Here is a 27,875-nt window from a genome sequence, read left to right as displayed (position 1 = left end):
TTGGCCTGCTACTTTACTATGTTTTAGTGAAATAAATGTTATTTCTCTCATCCTAGAGCTGTACACGTGTATCATCTCTGCACAGGCTTCTGTTACAGTTTTGCACAAACTGCGTTGGCTCGCTCCTACTTTGATCTCATATCCATCTACCGCTTTCTGACTTCTAAAAAGGATGTGGCAGCTGTTCAGACTCCAATAATGACCTCCTCTTATCTGAACTCCTGATTATCTATCTGACTTTGTGAGCGCTGAGGTACGTTTTCATTCATCTTAAGCATCGGCTGCTTCTGTTTTTAAATACACAAGTGGAGGATGCGTTCTGTTTTGCTCTTTTTCTGGCTGAAGCTTGCCGAAGCCTTTGACTCACGATGAAGGCTTTTGACCCCTCGGGATGAGGAGTCATCCAACCACTAACCATCGGTCTGCACCCACGCCTCCCCCCGCAGTTGCACTCTGGCTTTAGTGAGTTTTAATCTGGCTGCAGGAGAGTGTTTTGAATTCTGGGAATCGGGGAGCCTTTGTGGAAGTGATGAGAAAGCAAAAGGGAACAGAAATTATGGGAGAAATTCACATGCTTCTCTCAAACAGAGTGAATCCATTAGTATGTTTGTTCTCCTTTCAGCTGGGTCACTGAACTCACAAGGAAGGCCGTCCTGTGTTGAACTTGTGCGTGTGCAAGCATTTAGGTGTGTTTTGTGTGTGCTCTCCTGTATATGTGTGTGAGTGTGTGTGAGAGAGCAAGCGGCTGGCTGAGAGGGTACTTGCAGATGTGTGCATACTTGCATGATGGACAGTGTTTGCCTTTGAAAGCACGAGTATGCATGCTTGCACAAAAGATGACGCAAAAACTTGTGCACACACACTCCAGCATTCTTCTACCACCCTGCTGTTTAACCAGCAGTAGCAGCGTGAAAGATGTTCACCCTCCTTTGTGGGCCTCTCTGAGGTTTCTTCAGTATGTTTATGTCTTTCTGCTTAGAGTCCTTATTAAACAGTCGGTTATCTGTTTTTCCAGAGGGTAACTCTTAATTGGATCTGATTTTAAATTTTTATTTTATTTATTTTATTACCAGAAACATTTTCCCAGAACAGTTGCTCTTCTGAAGTTCTCTTCATTCATCTTATGAATGTCTTTCAGTGGCAGTTGAGATCATGAGGGATAAAATGTTTCTGCATGGATCTGTGTGTGTTTGTGTAGGCAGACCTCTGGCTTGGTGGTCTATGAAACTGTTCATCACAGCAGGTTACAGGATGTCCGTCTGTTGTTCGGATTTATCAGACTCCTGGCAAAAGAATATGGAATTATCTCTCTTGGAGGATGTTAAAAGAGAAGCAGTTATGGACTGTGGATGTTTGGATGAAAGTGATTTTCAATGAAGATGCAGGAACCTTTCTTTGGTGCAGGTCCAATGAAACGTAAAGATGAAAACAAGCAAATATCCACAGTTATCGATGATATGGGGTTGAAGTCAAGTAAACGACATTACCTCTACAGTAAATGCACAGGTGGACATCAACTTTTTTTTAAAACTTTCCTCATTCCATCTATTGAAAGGATGTTTGAAGTGTGCGTCTTGCCCCAGAGCAAAGAGTGTTAAAGCTTTTCTTCAGGAAAGATATATCAGCCCAATGCCAAGTCTCAATGAGCCTCAACATGTGGTAAAAGTTATGGTTGAAATTTAAAAAAAAAGAGAGAGAGAGAAGGACATGAAAATGCTTCATCCCGCAAAGGTGAACTATCAACTGCTTTACGGTAAATCTGAAAGTCGATTGATTAGGAACATTGTTTTTGCTTTAGTGAAATCAATGCTTCAAAGGATTCAAGAGGTCATAAAAGCCTGAAGGAGAAATACCTATTTTGGGCTTTGTATTATTTTATTTTTTTGGCTCATGATTCCAGAATTCTTCCTCATGATTGAGGGACTTCAAGATATTTTCTCTCCTATTATTTTCTGTCAGTTTCACGTGTTTTTAAATTTCCTTTGGTCACACCACAGGACCGTTTTCTGCTTTTCCTCGGGTCATCTTGAATAAACTTTGCTCCAGAGGATCATTTTTCCAGACTTATTTCTTTGAATGGTAGAATTTCACTGACAATGGTTTCCAGACTTGTTCCTGAGCCCATCCAAGGATGTCCTCTATAGAATCATCCTGAAGTCCTGAAATCCTTTTTTTGTCTTTCGCTGCCCCTGTTTCAAAGGGAGTTCTGTGTACATATATCAGTATGTGATCTTCATGCATATTTCCATTAATCTGCTTTTTTTTTCCCCTCTTATTTTTTGTATTTTACAGGATATGAAGAGGAGAGAATTCTCCTTTAACTGAGAGCTTTCCTGCGTTCGCCCCTTACTTCCTGCTTATTTCTTAGACATTCCACACAGAGACAAGTCACTCATGTTGTAACCAATTTCACGACTCCTATCTTGTATATATATTCCAGATGCAGGAGCTGGAGCAGAGAGTGACGGAGGCTGACCAGAGGGCCGAGAATGCTGAGAAACAGGTAGAAGGGAACCCTTCACTCGTTTGACGCAGATTCTAAATATGAATGGTTTTGGATCATTCAGCTATATCTAATGTGGGTCTGAAGTGGTGGTAGCACCGCACCTAAAGAAGATCCTGCAGAGCAGTCTTTTCTTTGTCCGCGAGCCAGTTTATCAACAGAGTGATAGACATGAACGCTTTCATCAAAACCAGCGGGGTTGGTAGAATGTCAGCTTGTTTACACTGATGCCCCAATAAACTTTGTCTAGACCTTTGCAGAACAACTTTATTACTTGTAAAAGCAAACATCACAGTAACATTCTTAAAGGCAGGGATAATAGTTTTTTTTTTCCCATTTGATACCCTGATTAAACTTTGGCTGAGGACCATTCGTAAATTTGTTTACTTTGTCTCCGAATGAAATGCAATGAGTTGTATTAAGGAAAAAGTGCGTGCACGAAAAGGATAGTTGAAGGCTCTCGAAAAACACATTGTCTAAGACAAATTCTCATCGCTTCGTGGGATTTATCAAATCAAAAGCAGACTTAACAATAGCAGCGGTGGTTTGAGGATTAGAGACCTCATACATATCGCACACACTCCGTCTCTCTTGCTGTCAGTTTTGATCACCAATTTGCTGTCATTACTGGCTGTTCCAGGTGTTTTCTGTAGGTGGTAATTTAATGGTGCCCTCTCTTTAAAAACACGACATACCTAAGGGTTTAGAAAGCTCTTCAGAGCAGAGCTAGCAAATGTTGTCCTCAGTGTTTTCTTCTCGTCTTTAGTCCTGGTTTGGGAATTCACTCACTCTAATTATGTATTTCAGATCCACGTCATGGAAGAAAAGCTAAAGTCTGCAAACGTACAAACCAGTGAATCGGAGAGCTCGTTGTGCAGGAAGTATCAAGACCTGACCAATCAGGTTCAAGAAAAAGATGCCGTAATAAAGAGATTAGAGATGCAGCTGGAAAAACAGGTGCGGACAGAAGCATCAGATAAAGAAGAGAAATGCCCATTTATGTGCACGAAGTGTATGTTGGATTTCATAAAAGCTACTTTTTGTTTGCAGATCTTGGTCAGAGCGCAAGAGGCAAAGATCATCGAGGAGAAGGCTGCCAAAATTAAAGACTGGGTCACCTTCAAGCTTAAAGAGGTAAGCTGAGACATGCGCAGATACATCTCTCACTGCAGTAAGAAACATTATCTGTGGGAGCAAGAGACGCTAAAGGTAAAAAAATGTCAAATTTACAGCTCTTTGTATTGAGTTTTTTTTATTTTTGGCAAGCGGTCTGAGGATTAATGAATTCACATCTACTGACAACCTATGTATCTCTTAAACTGAGCTTTAGAACTGTGACTCCAGGCCACAAGAAAGTATCTATCAAACATTAAGTATCTAGTTAGTGCTTTCTCAACAGCGAGTTGATCAAAACGCTACCTTCCACTTACAGATGGAACTGGAGAACCAGCAGCTGAAAATGGCTAACATAAAGCAGACAGAGCAGATCATGCTGCTGCAAGACAAACTACAGAGTGAGTACTGCTCCGTGTGTTTAGAATGCTTCACTTGAAACCTTAAAATTATATCTAGTTATCTGGTAGCTTTTTAAAAATGTGCGCTGACATCATATTGAACACGTCGCGTCTTTGTGCTATTTTCTCCTAAATATACAATTCAAATTATGGATGAGATTTTTTTATTTATTTTTTTTAATTCTCTGTTTGGCTGATTGATCAGAATCTAAGGTTCAAAACTGATGGAATCGCAGTATTCCACGAAAGCAACATAGTGTGCATGCAGTCAAAGTATCATTATACTCCAGACTCCTCTTTACATGAACCATCTTTAAACGTTACACAAGATTTGCGTGATTTGCTGCAGTGCAGAAACATTCCAGGGATTCGCTCCACATGGCTAATTAACGGAACTGTCCTGAGGTAATTTCTCAGCCTATATTTAGGCCCATGATGCTTATTATTGTATGACTATAAAGATTCTCAGCTGAAATGCACAATCAGTAAGCATACCTGCTCCTGGGGACAACAATGAAGCAATTTCTGTCTCTCTGTTATGGCTGTCACCTCATCCTCCTGTTGTCTCTTTACATTCATATGCTGTGTTTTATGAGCATGACTAATGCTCTTAGACTGAAGATGGCAGCTGCTAAAATAAAAAGATTGTTCACTTTATACAGTGTCTGAATGAAATCCCTCAGCATTGTCTGCTTGATCGACAGTCAACTTTTTTCCGTTTCACACTATGGTCACTATCTAGTCCCTCACTTGACTGTTCTGTTACTAGTAGTAAACTACAGACTTGTGTCGTGCTGGTCAATATATTCCTCTGGCTTCGGTTCAAAGAAGACTGGGGTTACTGGGGCTGTCTTTGTTTCCAGCTCTCTTGGAGAAATCTGCATCCTGTGGAACTCCTGCCACTTCCCCTGTGCTGGATACCCACCTGGTCCCCAGCAGCCCGCTGTTTCCTCCCAGCTGTCCTGGCACGCCACCTGCCCAAGATGACAGCTGGAGGCAGACAGGTCTCCGCGGGGCCGTCTCTAATATTAAGGTCCTGCCAACAGGTGTGTTCCACTTAATTCTATGCTGGAGTGGGAAGCAGGAAGCTTTTGCAGCAATGCAAGCTAGATTGATCACATGACAAGACAGGATCGGTCAGAATGGAGGGAACAAGAAGCTGATTAACAGCTGTTTAAGCACCTAAAGCTTTGAACTACTTCTATGACAAAACCATGCAATGGATCAAGTTAAATCACACCTTCATTATGATCTTATGATCCTCGGCATTGATCCATTTTTTTAATATGTTCCAAATACCCAAAGCTTTCATTATGAACTCATGCTGTAGAATTTTAGTGATTATTTCTGTTTTGTCCAATAAGTGTAGGCTATCACAGGTGTAATCACTGTAAATGAATTCTCCTCAGATGTGAAAAAGACTCCTGAGCTGGTCAGAAAAGGAATCTGCCTCGGAAACCTTGGAACCCATGACGCTTATGGTCGGATCAGGGAGGGTCCCAGCAGCTCCATGGGTCCCCAGAGCCAGGCAGAGTGCTCTGACAGAGACAACTCCTCTGATGAGCTCAACAGCAAGTTTCGCTCTCAGTGCCTTCACTCATCCTCATCTTCTTCATCGTCATCCTCTGCTTATGAGATTGCACATGGCCCAAGCTCTCCAGAGTCGACCATCAGAATAACACCCAAAAGCCCACTCCTATCCCGCTCCCCCTCCACCAACAACCCCTTTCCCAATCCTCCCAAGCCTCTAGTTCACCAATCGGGCACCAGCATGACTTTACCTAAAGTACGGACTCCGCTTACCCCCAGGGACAGCATCCAGCTGGTCAAGAAACATTACAGCCAGCCACAGCCCAGCCTGGACAGACTCCACCACCTCAACGTTAACATAGACATCATGACGCCATCCTCCGCTTCCTCTACTCTGAAGAGCACAGGCACTACCACCTCGCCTTTCTCTCAGCTTGTGGAAGAAACAGACATTGATGATGGGCTCCCGGACAACATGGATGGAGTGGTGGAGGGGCCACAGTCCGAGGAGCTGTTACGGGATGGGGTCTCCTTTGTGGGACTTGCAGAAGAACTGGAGCAGTTGGATCCAGAAGTTCTCAAGCCGCCAACTCCTCCTTTGCATCGATTCCCCTCTTGGGTATAACAGACCTGCATGCTTCCTGTATTATTTCAGAAAGGGAAAAACAATTGCAAGCATTAGCAGTAGGTTATTTATTTTAAAGTGAAATAGTTACTGGTCTTAGACTAGAAGTAGTTGGGATAGATCTCACAATAAGGTTATTAATAGTTGTTTTTAAGCTTGCACATTTGAGCAGATTAACCATATAAGTTGTTATTTTTTGGAGGAGCTGTTATACAAGATTAATTTATATATTTATTCAAAAAACAAGTCAGAATTGCAAGCAATGTCTCTAAAGATTGATCAAAATGTGGAATATTTCTGATTGCATTGGTCTCTGCAGGAGAGTCGGATCTATGCTGTGGCTAAGTCAGGAATGAGAGTATCAGAGGCCAGCACTGGAGCGAAGGGTCCCGTACGAGGTGAAATCTGAGAATCATCCGCTCATTCATCTCTGCATTGATGTTACAGCACAGAATAAAACCAATACTTATTTTCTTTTTGTAAACTTTGTGTGCTCATTCATCTGCCTGTGTGTCATGAGCCTGGTTGGTGTTGTTTGTTGTGTGGGAGAACAGTCAATGCTGTGAAGAGGCATGTCATTTAACTGATGCTTAAGCTGCTGTGGGGGGCGAGTGTGGCCTGTTTGGATCTGTCATTGCTGCTTTTGATGTCACTTCCTCCGGCCTGAGGCTCCACACACCTGTGCAGGTGTGGGCTCCTCTTCAGGAGGCTTTCAGCCTCCCCTTCTGTTTCTTTTAAGAGCCATGGAATATAATGGAAGGGAGTTTGGGGGGGGGGGGGGGGGGGGAGTGGAGGCTGCTTTTTAATCAGCTATGATGAAGGGACGTCGTCTGAGTGTAATTACTGCTCTGTTTTCTGTCCCGACATCATCCATTTTGTCAGGATGCAGACAGTGAGGTCTGACAGATCTTTGACTATTGGAATTCTCACTGCCAAATTGCTGTGGTGGAATATGTTTTAGCTTGCTCAGCTTATTGTCCTTCCTGACATGTTTTTGCCTTAAGGTGCATCTTTTCCAGAATAGCAGTCATCTCTGCAAAACTGATAAATGTTTTGCCTTAAGACTATTTAACAAAAAAAGTATTTTAAAATAATTTAGCCACCCCTCATTCCTTTACATTTTTTTCCAGGTGCCAGAATTTCTGGTTCTACGTTTAAGTGGTCTCAAAAGGCTTTCTAAAGGTCTTTCAAGGATTTTTCTGTGGACATTGATCGCTTTTTCACTCATTTTCAATCAAGCTTTGCAAAGCCTGTTTACTGGCATTATTATTCCTCTCGGCTCATCTGCTTTTTCTTTCCTCTTAATGTCACTTGTGGCCACACTGGTTGCTGTTTGCCTCATGTTGGAAATGCTCTGGGTTGTGTTGGTTATTCTTGGCATGTAATTTGCTTGTAACATAAATATTCTATTCTAATTCTATGTTGCAGGATCAAACTTACCCCAATATCCTGCAACAGGTCCGTTCACCCAGTTGATCTATAAGAATATTAATGTACCCGTCTATACCACACTGAAAGGGGTGAGTAAAATGTTTCCTTATCTGTACTTTTCCAGTTTTTCACATAAGTTGTGCACTGCACTCTGTTGTGCTTGAAGTTGTTTTCCGTGTTTTCACGATTATTGCGTATGTTTCTAGAAAGCCACTCAAATCAGCAGCGTGCCTCTGCCAGATGATGACTCTGGCTCGGAGGACGACAGCAGCTCTCTGGCCAGTTTACGTACGTCCATCCTGAGCCCCGACAAGAAAGGCAGCGTTCCCGGGAGCCCACGTGCTGTCAAGAGAGGTGAGGAATAAAGAGCACTGTGAAAACATTTGTTATCAGCATAAACTGACTTGTGGATCAGTTGTACTCAATGGGCAACATTTTCCTGATTGTAAGTAAATTGTTATGAACAATGCTGCTGGCACTCGCCTCAACAGTCACTTTCCAGCCTTTTACACAAGCTTTTAGCAAGACAACACGGCTGGCTTACGACTGCTTCTTGTGCCACAGGTGTTTCCATGTCCTCCATCAGCTCAGAAAGTGATTATGCCATTCCTCCTGATGCCTACTCCCTGGACAGTGACTACTCTGAACCGGAACATAAAGTCCAACGCACCTCCTCCTACTCCTGTGAGAGCACTGGGCCTGTGAGTAGAGCCCTCTTCGCTCAGCAAAGCCCTTTGCTGTCTTCTTTACTTTGGTATTCTACAATCAAGAGGCCAGCAGGGAGGATTTATGTCAAAGCAGTTTGATCCAGTCATTGGAATTGGGTGAGTACAGCGTGACCAGTCAGATGTGTTGAAATTATTCTCGTTCTGGTTGTCTTAAAGGAGACCCTGGAGAAGTCTGGCTACCTGCTGAAGATGGGGAGTCAGGTAAAAGCCTGGAAACGTCGCTGGTTCATCCTGAGGAATAAAGAGATCCTCTACTACAAATCTCCTGTGAGTTCATCTTGCTTCCAGCATTCCTGTCTGCTTCCTTCTAAGGTGTTGCTATCTTCCCAGAAAACATTGCTGGAATATTTCTCAGTTTCCGTAGTGTTTATGTGGATGACAGGAGTCAAGGCACACCTACCGTCTATGTTCGTTATTGCGTTTACTGTCAATGCAGTTGTATAGTTTTAAGTTCTGATTTGTGTGTTTTTCAGAGTGACGTGATCAGGAAACCACAGGGTCAGATTGAGCTGAACTCATCTTGCTGTATAGCACGTGGAGAGGGAGCACAGACGTTTCAAGTGAGTGGGAACACAACGTGTCTTAAATGTTTGTACAGGACATCCAAGACGGTGTTAAAAGTTTAGACACTATCTGTGAAGATCCAATGTTTGTAATGAATGGCTAAATGAATAAATAACATAAGGACAAGCCTGATTTAGACTGGGGTAGCGGTACACCGTTACTACAGCATACCAGAAAAGCAGCTTAAGATGACAACAGGAATGTTTTCCTGGCTCTTATGAAGCTGATTCTGATCTCGTCTGACATGGTGATGCTATCTCAGCCAGGTTGTTTAGCATTTTTTCTTCTTCATTTCTCCCTTTCAGTTAATTACAGAGACGAAGACCTTCTATCTGACCGCCGACTCACCCAACATCCTGGAGGAGTGGATCAGAGTTCTGCAAAACATACTCAAAGTCCAAGCCAGCAGCCCGGTCACCGTGGAGACGAGGGCAAAGCCCACAGTGAGAGGTTGGCTTACAAAGGTCAGAAGTCATCATTTATCATTTTAACTGATCGTTAACTCTACCTTGCCATGCCATCTTACAGTTATAAGAGATAAAGGTGAGCCAGGTTGACATGTTGTTGCCAGAAATGGCTAATTTCCAGCCCTAATATAACTTTTCAGGCAGATATACTATAAGATACAGAGGGTTTCTCGCTGAGGTGGTGGAGCTGCTGACAGATCACTCTTCAGACAGACTCTTGAAAACCTTCACGCTCAGACACGGCCACAAAATCCGAGCTGCCGGAATGTTTGAGAGCTCATTTCCCCTTTTAATTCCACCCAGTCGGCCGCCAGAGGCCCGTCCGCTGTTGAAACTGACACTTCTAACGGGTGTGCATGACGGGTCCCTGACAGATGACTGACAGCCTCATGCTGAGATGACTGAGCTCACGTTTTCTCACCAACAACCCAAACTCTTCCTGCCAGCCAGCTTTGATGTTGTGGTGGTGACATGAGGATAGTTCAGACATGATGTTGATGGTTCTGCCTCTCAAAGCGCCGTCAACCCCGTCGACCCCTTCTGATGGATGCGCAGCTGGCTTCGTCTGGAATGCGTCCTCGAGTGACATCATCGTTCCGTTCATATTTCTGTAACTCTCTGAGAGAAATCCTTATCAGAAAGTGATGTGTAAATATTATCTCCAGCTGCATCCCTGGCTGTAGTGGGGGAGTCGATGTGTGGATGGACTATTTAAATTTTTCAGGAATTAGTCGTCTCTTTGCTTTCAACCCAAAAGGTTGATCTTAAGCGATCGTGCCTGCCCACAGTTGGGACATCTGCTGCTCAGATGTAGAAATCTCTGATTTAAAAAAAAAAAAAAAACTGTTATTAATCTAATTTGCAATAGAATGCATTACAGCTGCTTTGCCAACTTGTGTTTGAGCTTGTACTGGAACTTTTCTCGTGTGTTCTATGCGGTTGTTTTTCTTTTGCAGGTCAAACATGGCCACTCAAAACTGGTGTGGTGTTCTTTGGTTGGAAAGATTTTCTACTACTATCGCAACCAGGAAGACAAGGTTTGTAAGAAGATCATCTCTCCTCCTGATTTCCCCCTCACGGTGTCTGCTCCGATTGTGTTTTTTTTTTTTTTTTTTTTTGTTTAAAATGAGTAAAAGATTGATCTGGAAAAGGCTTTGCACATGTTCCTCAGCAGCTCCATGTTTACAATCTGCAACTGAAGCAAGTGCCCGTTTGTTTCTTACAGAGGAAAAAGTTAACGTTTCCTCACTTAAGCACACTTGATCCTTCATTTATAGTGTCTTTAAAATCATACACTTCTACCAGTCACTGAATTTCTCCCTGTCTCAGCTGCCTCTGGGTCAGCTGCAGATGCGCAAGGCATCGGTGCAGGAGGTCGATCGCTCCTGCGATTCAGACGAGGACTACGAGGCGGGCAGTCGAGGTTTCCTCTCCTCCCACTGCACCTTAGTGGTCCAACCAAGAGACCAGAGCCCTACTTATCTGCTCATTGGCACCAAGCAGGAAAAGGTACTGAATAAGAACTGTCTCGGCAAGTATTGAACTCGAATATGTTTTTCTCCGTTTCTATAACGACTTGTATATTTAATTTTACAAAGGACACGTGGTTGTATCACCTGACTGTGGCAGCTGGTAGCAGTGCAACATTCAAAGTAGGAACGGAGTACGAGCAGCACATTGGTAAACTCCTCGATGCAGAGGGAGACCCAGGTGGGAAACGTCTGTTTTACAATAAAGATGCTATAGTTGTAACCGAAAAAGTCATGACTGCTTTGTTTTTTAAGGCATTTTGGCTTATATGAGCTAACAGTAAAGGAAAGTCACAATTACATTTCCATCCTTTCAAACCCCTGTCAACCCCTGGATCAAAGGGAATATAACAAGCCTGATCTATTAGACGACATTAAATATATATTTAGCTCTAAATTCAGAATCCGTTTCTGCAAACTGTCTGTAGTTTGATAGACTGAAAAAAAAGCCCTTTTTTTCAACAGCCCTTTGGAAACTTATGAGATAATCTAGTGCAACCAAAAGATTTCAAGCTTTTACTGGTCTGTTCACCCTCAGTTCGATATAGATTTTCCACACCCACTGGCTTTGTTCTAGTAATACTGCCGCGCAGTCCTCCAGCCTGCAGCCTGTTCCGGTCACTCGATGCCGGCACTGCAGCTGGACGTGTCATTACGTTGGGCTTAGCAGGGGAAGTTGAACTGGGCATCCCACTGAGGGCACATTTAGCAGTTTTTTTTTTTCCTTTTCCTTTACCAGACTGTGTTGTTTCTGTGGAAGATCACCCCTCAGTTTCCTCGGGTTGTTTAAAGTGTTTTAACATATGGCGTGGAAGTCAATCTTTCAAAATAAATTCTGATTTTAGAAAGTTTTTGCATCCTGATCTTTCACAGTGTTAAAACGACAACCAAGCTTGTAGACTTAAAAGATGGATGAGATCTAACAATTAAGGTGGTTTTATTTGAGGAGTCACAGATATGGTTTCTGGATCATTGAACCTCAAGTTGTTTTGTATTGAAAATAACAAGAGCAAAACTGGGCTGTAAAAGCTGTAACTTTTCAAGCATTTTCAGACATTTTTTGTACTGCTTTGTAGTTAACGCTGCAGATGGAGTTGGAATACTTTTGGAATAGATTTTTTTTATTGAGGGCCTTAAACATGCAGTGTTCCTCTACAAGTGTATACAACATTCATCTGTAGCATGCTGTGTGTTATTTTGATCCATGTTATATGGGAGAGCGACTCAACTTTGCAGACACAGTTTACGACTTTTCTCAGCTGTTAAGTCACTACAGCTTTGAAACTGGATCTTTTGTTTGTCTGTCTGTGGACTTATTTGTGTGGGTTTAAATATATATGTGTGTGCATGTTCCTCTCTGTGTTTTCCCAGAGTCTGTGTTATGGAGGAGTGAGGCCTTGAGCTTCTGTAAGGAGGGTCTGCGCACGCCTCTCACCACTCTGCCATCTGAAGCTCTGCAGACTGAAGCTCTCAAGCTTTTCAAGGTCTCTCTCTTCACCTCTGACCCTTCTGTTTCTTTTGTTCCACCCCACTTCATTTTTATTCTTACTTTTCATCCTCTTCTCTGAATCCATCTCTCCTGTTCTGTCTGCAATCCTATAGGCTCTGTTCAAGGAAGCATCCATCCTCCTCCAGTTTATTTCCAATGTAGCCCCCTGTTTTCTCTTTGGCCTTCATCCCCTCATGCCTCTAAAATAGATCAAAGGCTCAAGGCTGAGGGGCCCAGCTCATCAAAAGTGTGGCAGAGAGATAATGGCCTTAATTATCTGCTCTTATTGAGGCTAACTGTTCTGTGGTTTACTGCCAGTGTGAGAGAAACCCTCCTTTAAGAGGAGTCATGGGAGGCCAGGGCCTTCAGAGTGACAGCAATGGATATGAAAGACACAGGATGGGAGGGAAAAATGGGATCAGAGAAGAACGGGGACCTTGTAGGAAGATGGCAGTTCCTTTTTCTTTTCAGCTCTCTAACCCTCAACGTGCCTCCCTGGAAGTCCCTTCCCTGAACAGTCCTTGCTTCAGACCCCCACCAACTCCAGTGGGTCTGCGGCATTGAAGGCTGAATGGATCGGGCCTTTCTTTGACCAGCCATCCTTAAAAACTGTCCCAAACGACAATGAAACAGACTGAATGGGGTTGACACGCTTTTCAAGTTCATGCCCTACTTTATGTCTTTGAAGTAATAATGAGACTGACTGGGCTCTTTGTCTTTAACTGGCCCAAAGAGTGAGAACCAAATAATGAAGCTCATATATCATTCCTCACCTGTCTGTTAAAATCACCCGGTGTTGTATTTATTCCACTGCTTTAAGTTCCATTGTAAATGTACTGCTGTCAGAACAGATTTGCGTTTCCTAATGTGTCTTTAGCTCCCCCTGCTGGTAGCTTGGTGGCATTAATTATCAGACAATGATAAATGTTTCCTCCCTGCAGTCCTGTCAGCTCTTCATCAATGTTCTGGTCGAGTCGCCATCTGTTGATTACCACACATCTCTGGCTCAAAATGCTTTGCAAGTGTGCCTGACCCACCCGGAGCTGCAGAATGAAATATATTGCCAGCTGATCAAACAGACCAATCGCCGGACGCCTCACAATTACTCCATCACGCAGGTCAGCGAGATGCACATTATGAGCAGAACAGATTTTCATTAAAGGGTTATTTAAGGGTCATTTTCTCTCTTTGCTGTAGTGTTGGCAGCTGCTGTCTCTCTGTGTGGCGCTGTTCCTTCCTCAACAGCATTTCCTCTGGTACCTGAGACAGTACCTGCAGCACAATGCTGACCCCAGGTGAAGTAGGCCTGATTTATGATAAGAAATTGTCCCTATTTTCTAGTGATTGCTTACATTTCCATCCGTCTTCCTCGCCGCACAGGACTGAGGTGGGGAAGTATGCGATATACTGTCAGAGATCTTTGGAGCGAACTTTACAAAATGGAGAGCGGGAAGCTAAACCGTCACGTATGGAGATCGTTTCCATCCTGCTCAGGAACCCCTACCACCATTCACTGCCTTTCAGCATCCCAGTTCACTTCATGAACAACACCTACCAGGTAAAGCATGGTTACAAAAGTATAGTGCGCTGTCACGGTATTTGCAGTCGTTATTCTACCACGATAACCCGATTCTTTCTCAAGCGGCACCTACCTTACAGTTTCATCTTAAATACACAGATTTTTTTTTTTTTTTTTTTTGGATCTTGCATTAGTACATGTGCAATTTCTTGTTTGCTGTTAATGTTATTTAACTGTAAACAGTTTTTCCAACTACATCATCACGCAGTGTAGACACCGTTGAGCCCCAGCAGCTCAGACATGTGCTTTGATTGCTCATGCAGGTGGTGGGCTTTGATGGCTCCACCACTGTGGAAGAGTTCCTCAACACGCTGAACCAGCGGATTTGCATGAGAAAGCCTCAGCTGACAGGGTTTGACCTCTTCACTGATGATCCATCGGGCAAAGACCTGGAGCACTGCCTGCAGCCATCAGCCAAGGTAGGGCTGTGGGTCACCAGCATGTGTGCATCACTGAGGCTTTTGCTACTGGTAGTGTGTCAAATCAAATGATTTGATTCATTGATCATTCAGAGACTAGATGGTACAGGACACAGTGATACCAGCAGTGGCCTTTCCTCTTCATTTTCATACAACACCATCTAACGGTTTTTAAATAAAACCCTCAGATATCTGAGTCAAGCTATTGTTACATACTCTATTTGGCAATTTGATTGGAGCACCGTCATTTATCATCTGAATTATGTCCGACACTGCGATAGTGTCCTGTGTGAGAAAGGACAAAACCACTTCTAACTTGCACTAAGATGATCAGGTAATCAAATCAGTGACTGTGAGTTGAAACATAGTCTTAATGGGCTGGTTTTCTGTCACAATTTCTGACACTTTTAGTCGTCTGACAGAAAATTATGTGAATGAGAGCAACTTAATTTGAATTTCTACACCATTACCTAAGTGAGATTGTCCAGTTTTGAGAGTAATGTTCACATGCATTTTGAAAGTCCTGTTTTGGTTGGACCAACACAGCAATTCATTTTAAAAGTGTCACGTAAATGTGACAAGTGTCTTTTAGCTACTGCATTCTGCTGGTTAAAAGTAATTAGGTAGAAAGAAAATATCTGTACTTGTGAGTCGAGACTGACTTTTATCCGCTTTGCCAGATCTGCGATGTCATTTCCAAGTGGGAGCAGGCTCTAAAGGAACTGCATCCCGGGAAAAACGAGGGGACACGGATTGTTCGGCTAACCTACAAAAACAGGTATGATTTCTATGCGTGAGAATTACAGAGTGCACACAACAGCAGCGGCGTCTTTTACTATGTGGCCATAAAGCTGTTAAAAGAGAGAGCCTTTTAAAATAAATATTATTGTATATTGAAATACAAATCTTACGCCCACACCACTCGTGTTTTCTGAGAAATTGCTACATGTATCAGTTTGCACATGCTTGTGATGTCGCAAGCAGGAAATCTCTACTTCTCCCCATCTCCATCTCTGAAATTCGATTTATTTTCAGTGACCTTAAACTGTATCTGTAAGGCCAATATCTATAAGAAAAGCTGCCTTTTCAAAATTCCTATGCACTTACGCGCCACCTAAGTCCTTGTTTTGCATCTGCAGGCTGTGTTTTAGATCTCAGGTGAAAGGGGAGACGGAGCGAGAGCGCCTCCTGTTGGCCTACCAGGTGAATGATGAAGTTCAGCAAGGCCACTTCCCTGTGAACAAAGAGCTGGCTCTGGAGGTGGCTGCCCTCATGGCGCAGGTCTGTAAAGACTACACACGTTTTGACTTCTCATCCACAGTCCTGCATCCTGTTAAACACGGCGGTGTTTTAAATCCATTTTTCCATTGTTAAATCTTTGTCCTGTTTTTTTATTTTTTTTTTATTTACATTCGAAGAAATCAGGCAAACAATGCAACTTGAAAAATACAGTGAATAATATTCAAAGACATATTACTTTATTGTCACTATACAAAGTGTAGCGACATTTTGAAGCTGTCCTTGACAGATTTATTGACATAAACCACACTGCCCAAACCCACAGTGCAATCAGTTCCAGCCACTGTCTGCCTGAGCTGCTGTCATATTCCTAAGTGAGTAATTGCGTAGCCTGATACACATCACTGAAAATGCTACTTCTGCTTATATTCATGTTCTCTTTGTACTTTTGAGAGTTGAGTCTTCTGACACAGCATCGGAGTTTTGCATTTTGAGAAGCAGAGGGTGCACTCTAGGACCTCGCTCTGCTATTTTACTGGCCTGGACCCTGAACTTATTCTGGTCTGGGCACAGGGCTGCGATCCACTTGGAATTTCGAACAATTTTCATCCATCTTTCAGGCGACTGCTTTAGTTTACAGGCTTATTTTCTCTGTTTAGGATCTTGACTTTGCCAAACATGCGCCTCCGTGATGACATTCCACTGAAAGTGGTCAATATCTCAGCCCATTTTTCTTGAAAAAAATACTTCAATTTAGTCCCATTCAATACAAATTTACAGGATCCTTCTATTTGTAGTTGAATTTTTATCTCTTAACTAACTCCTTGTGATTACTTACTAGAATATATATATTTTTGCCAAGTAATTAAACAAGATTATATTTAGAAAAGTAACAAAAAATGAAAACGCATGACATTTGATTTGTTCTCCTTCCTCAAGGTGGAACATGGTGATTTGGAGCGATCAGGTGTCTCCTCCCCCGCCGGCTCTCCTCAGTCTAAATCTCAGCTGCTTCTTCTGCAAGCCTTAGAGCGCTTCTATCCCAAACGCTACAAACAGGACTGCAGCTCAGAGCAGCTCAGGTAAAACTAAAGGAAAAGGAAAAGTCGTTCTATGTTTTCCTCATCTGGAACCTGAAGACTGTATTACCTCGTATAGATTTGTTTTAGTAGCTTTGCCTGATTGTGGTCAGATGAGACAGATTTTTTTAGCAAAGTTTTAGCATTTAAAAAAAACTAAAAAGCATTTACAAATGATGATAAAAGGCATTTAGAACCCACAACTGTTCCTTTTCTGCCTCCAGAGATCTTACTGAGCGTCTGGCCGCTAAGTGGTCAATGCTTCGTGGGTGCAGCGCATCCGAGTGTGTGAGAATATACCTAACCGTGGCTCGGAAATGGCCCCTGTTTGGCGCCAAGCTCATCAGTGCCAAGGTAAAAATAGTTCAACCTCTTCCCTGTTTCCCAGTGTTGGGATTCAACACTGGGACAGTTTGAGATGGCGTAGGATACCCTGAAAGCAAGGAGGAAGACGTCTGTAAAAGAATGTTTGTTTCCCACAATCCACAGCCCGTCCCGCCCTCTCCCATCGAGCAGAGCCAGGTCTGGCTGGCAGTCAGTGAGGACGGATTGTGTGTCCTGGACAACACGATGGTAAGTTTCAAACAGAGTCGAGGAAACGCCACAAAGTGTGGCAAAACGGAACAACATTTCGTTTACTTAGAATTAAGAAAATCTGTTTTAGCAGACATTTCAAGCCGTTTCACTTCAAAGCTCAAAAACCGAGGTTGGTTTTAACAATTGCGTTGCTCGGCTGGGTAGACCGCAGCTGCAGAGCTGTCTTGACCCACTGGTCTGGGATTATTTTTATTCTGCGGCGTTCCAAGTACGAGAAATTCAAAGGAAAATAAAAAGGGCCTGCCTCAGAGTTTGACATATTTGACCCTGACAGACAGCAGTTCCAACATGTAAGCTATGTTAACGTGAGCTCTGTAATTTTCAGGAGCCCATTTTTGATCCAATTCATTCTTTGGCCTGACGCACATTTGCTTTCAGAATGTAAGCGGGAGAAATGAAGCGGAAACTCTGTCACTCTTCATCATATTCAGTTGACCACTCAGAGAAGCACAAATGAATCCCGTGCTGGTCCAGGATCAGTATTCAAATCTGAACGCGCTTCCCCGTTTCTATCGGTTCTTCTCCAAATCTCACACTGGTAACGCCTTCATTTCTCAGCACACCTTGGTCACGTACTCCTACCAGTCGGTGATTACCTTCGGTGGTTGTGGGGAAGATTTCATGGTGGTCACGAGCCAGCAGAGGGAGCCTGGAGCTGGGAAGAAGAGTGTGGAGAAGTTGGTCTTTGCAATAGCTAAACCCAAGGTGAGTATCCTGTGTGCATCTGAGCAAATGCCTGGTCGGACTGACTATTTGTTCAAAAACCGAGCCAAGTCATATATAAACTTTTGCAGTTTTCAGGTGGAAAGATGATTGGAAAAATAAAAGATGATCTATTTGCTCGTGGGGGGGGGGCAGTTATGAAAAATAAAAAAAAAGAGTGGCGCTCGAGCCAGTCTGAAGACGAAGGTTTCTGATTCAAAGCCTCAACAGCTGAGAGACAAATTAAATTTGGATAGATTGAGTATTTAAGGATATGAAATGCATACGGATAAAGGAAGAAAATCTCAATTTTCGCTTGTTTTTGCACAACTCGAATGAGGAAAACAGATTTTCTCATATTTTAGCTCCAGAATCTCAGTGGAGCCTTTAAAACCGGGGTTATGTTACTGCTGAAGGTGATGCTAATGATGGCAACTTCATTCCTTATCGTAGATCATTTGAGTTTCTCAGGTTTTCACATTCTCTCTGAGCCAATCTGGGTTTCCACCTCCCCGGACTCAAATGAAATGCATTCATATCGCAGTGTTAAAGCCATCAGGCCCGCTCTGATCTGCCTCGTTCTGCTTGTATCTCAGATACTGGAGCTGACTCTGCTCATGGCCAGCTACATTAACCACTGGAACCCCAGCCTCCCATCTGCCTCCCACCAGCCTCAAGGCCACTGGGATGTAGACAGCAGACACTTCCCCACCATGAACTACACCACCAAGGGCCCCACGTTACTGTGAAGAACGGCTGGACGGCTGGGCTCCATGACAGCAGTTACTGTTAGTCTGCATTCACCTGGAGTGCACTGGGTTGCACATCCAGATTTTTATTTTTTTAAGTCTTAAAGTACAGGTACTCCAAGATTTAAAATTTTATTTTTCTTTTACATAAAGACTGACATTTAGAAATGACAGAATCAGTTATTAGACGATTCATTTCAGAAGAGGAGCATTTCAAGTCAGCTTTTTGTTGGTGTCGGGTCTTTGCTTTTAACTGTTGAAATTGGAGCCTGGAATTGCTGTTAAGATGTCGCGGTGATCGAGGACTGGCTGCCACTCCTCACATAGAGAAAGAGCCTTTTAGTCACGAACCTCAGCTGTGTGTCACAGTAATTCTTAGTCAAGTCAACAAAAGTGCTTCATTCACGGTATTGCCCAGTTAGAAAGGGGCTAATGTGGGAAGTGACAGTACAATTTCATCGACGTTAGTGCCTTAATATGACATAGTCTCATTCTAATATTACTCTCATTTAGATCTACCACTAACAAACTAATAATTACTGTCTCTGTTCATTCGCAAACGATTTTATCCATCAAATGTCAGAAAATAGTAAGTGTCCATAACAGGTTTCCAGATTTTAAGTTGACATGAAGTCTATTCGGATAAGTTTAAGGAGACGTATTGTGCCTTTTTCACAGGCTGACATAATTTCCTGAGGTCTTAATGAAACCTCTGTGATATGCTTTGGTCAAAATAACAGACATTTGTGCTTCCAGTTATTTACACCTCTACTCAAGCGGATCGTTTTAGGGGTGCAGGGTGACCCACTCAACTCCACTCTGCCCCTTCCTTCCTCGGGGAAGGCATACAGTTATTAGCCTACAACACGCTATACTCATTGAAAAACACTTGACTGGCAGTTTTTATTCTCTTCCCTCTTCTGCATTAGGACCACAGTCAGCCGTTAGGCTACTGATCTCTCTTTTAGGCTCAGACTCGTCGCGAGTCATGCGCTGAGCGGCTCGACTCGTTAAAAGTTGGCCGCCGAACAGCTTAATAACACCACTGAGAACTCGTCGTTATTCCTCGCATATCCACTCCGGCACCTCCAGCCTGACCCGTCACACTATTCCTTTGTGTTTAGTTTGATGGTTCTTAGCAGCAAACATTAAGAACTGTTGTGAGAAATTAGAAATATTTCACCAATGTTTGTTCTTCTGAAATGTCTAACTTTTTGATTGGTTGAAAGAGAAAAAAAAAAAGAAGAAAAAATTCCAGATGCTAATTTGAAGTCAGATTTCCTTGTCGGGATATAAAACATTAGACAAGGTACTGGTAAAGCATATTATTAGCTCATTTATGTCTTTTGTTAAGGGAATAGTTTAACTAACGATGAGATTTGATGTTAACAGCAAAAAGTAAAAGAGTCCCACTAAAGATGTACAGTGAATCCAGCACCATGTGCAGTTGAAGCTTGAGGCTGGAGAAACCCTCAACGTTACATTTTCAGATCTGTGGAGCCAAAATCCCTGAGTCAGTAGTGACTTCAGACGCCCAATATACATAAACACTTGAAATAAAGATTTTTCCATTGTAAGTCCTCTTAACAAAGCAAATGTAACTGAATTCAATGCGCTTTTTGCTTTTTCAAAGTCACCACTGTCCTCTGAGGGGCTGAAACCAGTGAATTGCTGGTGTTGTTGTTAACAACAGATGACTGTTTGAAGTATTTGGTGATCCATTTTCCGTCGGTCAATAATTACTCTGAAACGGGATTGGCTTTCTTCATAAAATCATCGATGGAATTTTCTCAATAAATCAGACGGACGTATTGAACAATCCTGTTTTTTGCTGGTTTCTAAGAGACAGTGGAGTGGCCTAAAGCCGGCCAAAAGAACAGATGGAAGTATGTCAACAGTTTAGCTCTCATTCGCTATTGATGAAATGATACTTGGGTTCACAATAAGACAAAGGGATAGGAAAAGTATTGAGTGGGGAAACTGTATGTATACGACCTCTGTGAAAGCGTTCAGTCCAGAAATGACACGTTTTCTATATTCATACTAAAACCACTCGCACAGCGTTCTAAAGATCAACTTTTTATTTTCTTTTTTTTTTTTTTTTAAAAGAGCTACCAAAACTATTTGAATGACTTGAACTGCTACGGATAAACCACTGTCTCGTTTGTTTTCACACTAGTTATTTATTTTCTCTTTAACACTTTTCGGGGCTGTAGCTTCCGGGAAAAGGTTTCCGTTTTCATGGGAAAAGCCGCTTTGTGTAGGCCGAGTAATTTAAAGAGGAGAGAATGTTTGTCTGGTTACTGTGTGCGACGAATGTTTAAATGATGCTGTTTTCATGTTGCTTGTGTGATGGTGTGTGCGTTGTAATGAAATAAATGGTACAATAGTTTGGTTGTTTTGGTTTTTTTTGTTAAATCCTTATCTTTGCCTACTTATTACTTTGTGGACGGCAGCACATTTGCCAGATACGGTTATTCAGCTGTCAGTCATAATTCATATTCAGTGTAATGAGCTCCGTGTTTATAAAATGCTACGCCACGGAACCTTTTTAATGTAACCAGTAAAATGTGCCACCGATGGGCGCCATGGTGATGTAAGTAGTTTAATTTCTAATAGCAGAGCGCGTTTTCTAGTAAATTTTGTTGCTTCAGCCACGAGTAAAACTTTGAATGTCTTGAACAACGCATACTTGTTTAGATTTTCAATGATTTATTTATTTTTTTTGTTGTCGTGTCTCGACAGTTGCGTCGTGCGCCTCTCAGGCTCATTTTCTTGGCATTTTGCTCATGTCGGAGCGAGACTTTCATTGGCTTTTTCCTCACAAATAGCTTTTTGGCCGTAAGTGCTGCAGAACGCAGAGTTCATGCAAACGTAAGAAAATTCATATCGTGCTCGAAGTTCCTCTTCGGTGGGGGGGGAGCACTGCTTTTACACACTTTGTCACTAAAATAAAAAAAAAAAAAAGCGTCTTTTCTCATTTGTTCTGTCCATAAACTAAATAGTTACCCTCTGTGCTGGTTGTACACAGCCTTCCCTGTGTACATGTTTTACTGGGGATGAGGTTGTAAGGGTGGAAGCTGTTCTGCTTTTTCTTATCCAGGGGGGGTCAAAATGGTAATGGCATTTTCCTGCCAAATATATGCCGTAAATCCCAGGTTTTTATAGCTTGTCTAAAGGCTCTTGTTGTTCCATAGCTGCACTCGCACAAAATGAAATCCTCGTTACAGGGCTCGCTGCTGAATTTCTGTGCGCCTTCATTTCTCATCAACAAAGAAAATATATATATATTTTTTCCCCCCCTTTTCCACGCTGCAATGTGGATCCCAGCCACATGCTCCATAGGAGTTTAAATCATGCTGAATTTAAAGGAAAAGTTTGTAGTATTGTGGCATAGATGGACCTTTTGTTACCCCCGGCAGTAAATCCTTTCAGCATTTTACTGGCTGCCTCTTCTGTTGAGCATTTTGTGGGAGGAACGAAAGGAGCAACATTTGAAAAGCAATATTTAGTCAGTGTATATGGAGGGACATGTGTGCGTAGTTTAAACTTACTTAAGAGCTTTCAGCATATTTACTTCTTTTGGAATTAAAAAAACCAAAAACAATTTAATTTATGAGGAGCCTAATTTAATTTAATCTATTTAATTGCACAAAGGTTTAATCAGACAGTTATCTTCTCTGATAAATTAGTGACAGATGTTTGCAGTTTTTGTCAGAGCCCAGTTTGACATCTTGTAATTGTGTGACCTTTTTTACGATCAGCAATATAAAACGAATGCACACTCTTTACTATCCTTGGAAAGACAGAAAAGCGCATATTTACAGCCCTGTTTTTTAAAAAGATAAAAATAAAAATGTTTACGCCGTGAGAAAAGACTCCACCGTTACAATGATGCAAATTAACCCCGATCGTGAGACGCTCCAGCACTGCGCTTCGTCTGAGCTTTAGGCACCTTTCCAAGTCGTTGGGTAACTGTCCCAACTTCCTCAATAAAAAAACTATTTTATCGTTTTCTTTTTTTTTTTAAAAATCCAGGTTTCAACATTAGATGTGTGTGAACTGAAACGCAGCTTTTGAATGATTCTAACTTCATAAATTGTGTCTCATTTCACAGAGAGCAAAGGCTTTATTCTGTGGTTTCTGTTTGCCCCGCGTTTCATTTTACATGTAAAAGCGCAAAATATCAGAAGCAAAACTGCACATTTTGCAAAGTAATGTCAACATATTACATTCTTAAATCTGCACAAACACTTATGCAGCACTTTTCTCTCGTAGTTTTAATATGTTCTGGACTGTCGAGCAGTTTTTAGTGTTTAACAATGGGCCATGTAATGCACAACATAATTAAGAGGATGTTTCCCATTTATATTAATTCCCCGTATTTTCTCTTTGTACCATTTTCCACTGTAGAACAACACTGCTGATTTCTACAGAATCAAATGACACAAGTGTAGACAAACCAAAATCTGCCATTGCTTGGAAACCCTTGAGGCCAGTCCATGTAAAACTTTGAGAGTTTCTACAGGTGTCGTCTCAAAAAAACAACTTGCACTGTGATGAAACAGGGCCTCAGGAGGACGTCCCTGGGAACGGAAGGCCGAGAGTTCCCTCTGCTGCAGGAGAGGAGTTAATTCCACTCAGAAGCTTCAGTCATCAAATAACATCCACACAGGTCTTACTGCAGTGAGTCTGTGATGTCGAACTTTAAGTTCAATATTAGAATATGATTGAGAGTGAAATTTGAGCTGTGCAGGCAAACCTAACTGTAGTGCCCCCACCACCCCCTTCTACCACTATAATTCAATGCTCATTGCTGCAGCACTGAGGAACTAAAACAGCTGTTTCTTATTGACTTGTTGAATCAAGGTGTCATTAGGGGGGGAAATCACTTCAGACTAAAGCAAGACTGACTTTAAAAAAGAAAAGGATTAATATAGCATATGCTGCAGTTCCCAGGACAAGATGGCCATATCTGGTCGAGTTACAGTGAGGAGTGTTATGTAAAAGAGCCGTTTTTAGACATGAAAAGGGCCAAGTATCAGCTCGAGTTATCAAGCAAATTACTTGATATACATACAGCAGCTTAATAATCTAACTCATTGACATAAGAAAATAAATTACCAACTGTCAATAAATGTCAGATTGTACAGTTTTGCACACAGGTCCGTATTTCACAAGAAAACTGAACAGTAAACAATATTAAAGAAAAAAAGTTATCTTGAGAATACGTGAATGTATTATCTCGATGACGCGCATTAGTGTCGGCCACAGCGTACGGTTTAGGCAAAGCTTCACTGTAGTTTGAAGACAAACTAATTTCCGTGCCCAATAAGAAATTGTCTGTTTTAATAGACCACTAAACGGGCAGCTGTAGTTATCCCTGTACTGCTTTAAAATATTGTGACATTTCACATATGTATTGAGAGGCCATATGAGGGTAAATTTAAACCAGCAGCTCAGTGGAGGTAATTGACTCCATGTTAGCTTAGCCTAGCTAGCCGGTGGGCGCACGGAGACATATCGCTGCTACTCTCTGCGGCGCGTGCTGACGCTCAAAACTTTGAGCCAGTCACACAACTTTCAACCGAGCACCTTATACGCAGGAGGCGAGCAGGTATGTAGCGCCGAAGCATGGCGTTAACACGACAACACCATTTTCCCATTAGTTTCAATGTTGTGATGACAACGGTTTGCTCTCATGTTTGCTTTGGAAGGACGTTTTTAACAATAAAATGACACCCAAGGGGCAACGCAGCCTGCTCCGAGAAGCTTCCCATCAGATCATTGCCGGTGGATCCGCTGGTAAGTTCAGTATCAATCCATTTCCATGACTTTAAATGTGACTTTTCCGATTACGCAACAGTTCTGATAACGTGCAGTTGCATGTTTAGCACTTTTTTTAAAAATGCATACTTTCGCCTTTCTCTGAGAGTTTCTGTGAAACGGTGCAAAAACGTTGTTTGCACCTGCAATGCGAACAACAATAAAAAAATAATAACGATGCCCTCAGCCGAAGATGTTTCGGTTGCTCTGCCAAAGATTATTGAATATCTCACCGAGATGGTTCCCACCCGGTGCTGTGTGCTCCACGGAAGAAGCGCCCGCTCAGGAACTCAGCTGCGCGCATGCGTACAAGTGTAACGACCTACCGGGGAGGGATTCTGAGAGTCACATATATATATATATACCATATATATATAACCAGTTTATGCCTCTTTCGGCATGGTTATTATGCTGTCGATCATTTTTCTCAGATTTGACAATTTTAGGGAGAGCCTCAGGGAAGTAGGAGAAATGTTTCATGATAACAGTGACTGTAAAATCTGGGTAATTATTTGAACAATTTGACAGCTTTTGTTTCAGTTGGCTATCTGACCTACCTGTTCTATCGACCCAAAGTGGATTTAAATTGTGTGACATTAAAGACGAGGCAGCTGGGATGGTGCACAATATAGCAGCCAAATGGCTGCTTAAGAGCAGAAATATGTAGCTCCTTCTGTTACCGAAAGCCATTTACACCCAATCAACATCAATACATCAAACTGGTATCTGTTTCTTACCAAGACTATATGCCTAGATAAAACAAAAACTTTGCCTCGGAGGAGTGCGCCTTTCTGGGAAAAACAAAAAAACATTGAAAAAAGCACCCCGTAAAATCATTTCAGTAAAAAGTTAACATAGCAGCCATGAGGTCAGGATTGGCTGCAAAAACAATTGTATTCGTTTAAGCGAGATGCACCTAATGATCTGAACTGTCGTTAGGGTGAATGACACGCTTGATCACAGTGTGCCTCGTTTAATCGTCTTGCACAGGTTATATCCCACATGTGAAGGCACATAGATAAACTGCGACGCCAGTGTCCGACCTGTCCGTGGACACTCACTTTCCATGAGAGCCGCAGTGCAGAGGGGGACAAACTTCACGGCAGTTGTTTTTGCAGGGTAAATGATTACTGAGCGACTAATGGTGAAAACTCAAACCAAAGACGCTCCAGCAGATGTAGAGCCTCAGCATTAACGGATTAAATCCTCCTGTCATTGTGATGTCGGAGGCTGTTTAAAAACTAGTTTGATTGTGCGATTTTGCACCTACCAAACATAATGATCAGTGGATGCACGTTCTATAGGGCGTCACAACTGAGGGTCGTTCTGTGGCGTAAGGAAGGGACGGTTTGGAGCCACTTGCTCCCACCAGATTATTCTGTATCAGCTGCCTTCACGACTCTCTTTACATCCTCTTGTCATTCCCCTGCTGCCTGTATAACCTCGGTGCTCCTGGGACCAGCTGCGTGAATAAAGTGTGTGTTTATCGCATTGGTCGCACTTCTCTCTGTCGGGCTTTAGCGTTGTGTCTGTGTCCTTGTTGGATCAGTGTGTGTGTGTGTGTGTGTGTGTGAGAGCACTCATGAAAGAAGTAACGCGACATAAGAGAGCGCAGAGAAGAAACTCAGCTGCTTTGTAAGAGCCTGTTAATGTCTGCATATATTAGACTTTTCAGTGTAGATGGATGGATGTAATAATATTATTTCTTTGACATATTTTTTTTGTTTGTTTCAAAGAGGTTTTTTTTTTTCCCAGTTTTTTTTTTTTTTTTTTTCCCAAATTTGATATTTTATAGTCAGCTGTGTTGCAGCATGAACTAGTTTGGCATTTCAGGGGAATTGCCACGTGCTCCTGGGCGTGGACTGCGGCGCCAGTTTTGCGGTCGATCGACTGAACGTGACGGGAATCTTCTTCTACCTCGTGCCTGACGTTCAGGAACAAGGACCAAGAGCAACACTGTTTCTGCGCAGCGTTGGCATCTCCGGGAGAACGAGCCGGCATGTGTGTGGCGTATGGACCAGAAAAGCCTTTCCTCGTGTTTTGTGCCGAGCACCATCCGTGTGCCCTTTAACAAGTTGATCTGGGAAGAAGGTTGCTCTCGGTCTCTTTGTCCACATAAAGATTCCTTTAGCTTCAGGGTGTATTTAATCGATGTGATGTTTAGAAAATCCCATGGAAACAGTCGAGGAATACATGGTGTAAAGGCCATTTTCAGACATTATATAGTGAAGTAAACACTATTGAGAAAACTCTGATTTTAAGAGGTTGCATTTTAAACTTTTAAATGGCTTTTTTAAAGGACGCCTCATGTCTCCAGGGGTTAAAGGGTTGCTTAAACTGTTCCTGAGGTTACTGCAGGCCTTAAATGGCCTTAAATGACCTGAACCTCGCCTTGTTGCAGTGATCTGCTTTCAGTTCATATTTCAGACAGATTCTTTCTCTCAGGCGCACATACAGAATGAACAGCAATAAGCAGAGTGCTTTGACTATTTGACTATCGCAGATTTGCTTTCTTTGATGCTCTCTCTGCATACAATGAACCCACGATATTTTAATGTAACATCGGGGTGTCACATACAGTATTTTAGTGCCGCTTGCCCTACCGATACATGACATATAAGGTTTATGGACCCATCTTGTTATCACTTCACAAGCCTCTTGGGTCTGACAAGCTCCTGTCCTGAACTCCCATCCTGAGGCATCTGTCATCACTGTGAATGCTGAGAGCTTGCAGAGTTTGTACCTGAGCAGAATGGGCTCAGTGTTTCTCCCCACATCCGCCCCCGCCACCTCTTCATCTCGATTTTCCTGTTAACAAGGATGGAGAGAGATAATTTATGTGCAGCCCGGTCACGGGGCCTGAGTTAAATGTGATTTAGGTGGAGAGGGCTGCATTCGGTGGCCCGCAAAGTAATCTGATCGCAGTTTTGATGTTCTGCAGTGAAAGCTGCTTGAAGGGGTTCGCGCTCCAGCTGAGCTCCAGTTCTTTGTCAGGATGGGCTGCGAGTGAGCGTCGCTCTGTTTGAAAGGTTGGGGAGACAAGGCGCTGCGGTGTGTGAGAGTAAAGTTTTAAATGTTTGCAGAGGAAGGCGACTTTGCTGATTAAACTTCATAACAAAGCGGCTTATCTCGGACTTGGGAGAAATGATAGAAGCCACTTCACTGTGACATTTTCCAGACCAATAACAAGTCAGTTGAGGAAACAACTTCCAGCCTAAGAAATATGTATCCCTGCTTTTTTTAATTTTGTTTTATTTTGCTGGTGTTATTATCAGTGCACTTCCAAAGAGCTGACATTTTCCACA

The 27,875-nt window shown here is 42.5% G+C and overlaps 2 protein-coding genes across 3 annotated transcripts in view; both read left to right on the top strand.

Annotated features, from left to right (window-relative positions):
* The window catches only part of plekhh1 (pleckstrin homology domain containing, family H (with MyTH4 domain) member 1), a 32,181-nt gene extending 12,330 nt beyond the window's left edge, over positions 1 to 19,851 (top strand). The window contains exons 3-30 of the mRNA XM_072365079.1: positions 2,441 to 2,503; positions 3,311 to 3,460; positions 3,554 to 3,637; positions 3,936 to 4,017; positions 4,881 to 5,063; positions 5,427 to 6,166; positions 6,492 to 6,570; positions 7,601 to 7,692; positions 7,810 to 7,957; positions 8,168 to 8,304; positions 8,488 to 8,598; positions 8,805 to 8,891; positions 9,201 to 9,359; positions 10,319 to 10,399; positions 10,692 to 10,871; positions 10,961 to 11,072; positions 12,263 to 12,375; positions 13,322 to 13,498; positions 13,578 to 13,675; positions 13,761 to 13,938; positions 14,223 to 14,378; positions 15,059 to 15,156; positions 15,518 to 15,659; positions 16,557 to 16,699; positions 16,921 to 17,050; positions 17,186 to 17,269; positions 17,852 to 17,998; positions 18,592 to 19,851. Of these exons, the coding sequence (XP_072221180.1) occupies positions 2,441 to 2,503; positions 3,311 to 3,460; positions 3,554 to 3,637; positions 3,936 to 4,017; positions 4,881 to 5,063; positions 5,427 to 6,166; positions 6,492 to 6,570; positions 7,601 to 7,692; positions 7,810 to 7,957; positions 8,168 to 8,304; positions 8,488 to 8,598; positions 8,805 to 8,891; positions 9,201 to 9,359; positions 10,319 to 10,399; positions 10,692 to 10,871; positions 10,961 to 11,072; positions 12,263 to 12,375; positions 13,322 to 13,498; positions 13,578 to 13,675; positions 13,761 to 13,938; positions 14,223 to 14,378; positions 15,059 to 15,156; positions 15,518 to 15,659; positions 16,557 to 16,699; positions 16,921 to 17,050; positions 17,186 to 17,269; positions 17,852 to 17,998; positions 18,592 to 18,744 (4,107 nt within the window). The 3' untranslated portion in view covers positions 18,745 to 19,851. The remainder of the gene's footprint in view (positions 1 to 2,440; positions 2,504 to 3,310; positions 3,461 to 3,553; positions 3,638 to 3,935; positions 4,018 to 4,880; positions 5,064 to 5,426; positions 6,167 to 6,491; positions 6,571 to 7,600; positions 7,693 to 7,809; positions 7,958 to 8,167; positions 8,305 to 8,487; positions 8,599 to 8,804; positions 8,892 to 9,200; positions 9,360 to 10,318; positions 10,400 to 10,691; positions 10,872 to 10,960; positions 11,073 to 12,262; positions 12,376 to 13,321; positions 13,499 to 13,577; positions 13,676 to 13,760; positions 13,939 to 14,222; positions 14,379 to 15,058; positions 15,157 to 15,517; positions 15,660 to 16,556; positions 16,700 to 16,920; positions 17,051 to 17,185; positions 17,270 to 17,851; positions 17,999 to 18,591) is intronic.
* Positions 19,852 to 24,193: 4,342 nt separating this feature from the next.
* Positions 24,194 to 27,875, top strand: part of slc25a21 (solute carrier family 25 member 21) — a 79,603-nt gene continuing 75,921 nt past the window's right edge. Inside the window, exons 1-2 of one of the 2 annotated variants that reach the window (XM_072365080.1) lie at positions 24,194 to 24,361; positions 24,462 to 24,549. In XM_072365080.1, the coding sequence (XP_072221181.1) occupies positions 24,480 to 24,549 (70 nt within the window). In that variant the 5' untranslated portion in view covers positions 24,194 to 24,361; positions 24,462 to 24,479. Of the gene's footprint in view, positions 24,362 to 24,381; positions 24,550 to 27,875 lie in introns of those variants that run through there. The other variant, XM_072365081.1, reaches the window with a different exon arrangement.

This window comes from Leuresthes tenuis, unplaced genomic scaffold (genome assembly GCF_036924035.1).
Source record: "Leuresthes tenuis unplaced genomic scaffold, fLeuTen1.0.hap1 SCAF_15, whole genome shotgun sequence".
Lineage (NCBI taxonomy): Eukaryota > Metazoa > Chordata > Actinopteri > Atheriniformes > Atherinopsidae > Leuresthes > Leuresthes tenuis.
The sequence above is the reverse complement of the archived record's forward strand: the minus strand, read 5'-3'. Positions and strand labels throughout refer to the sequence as shown.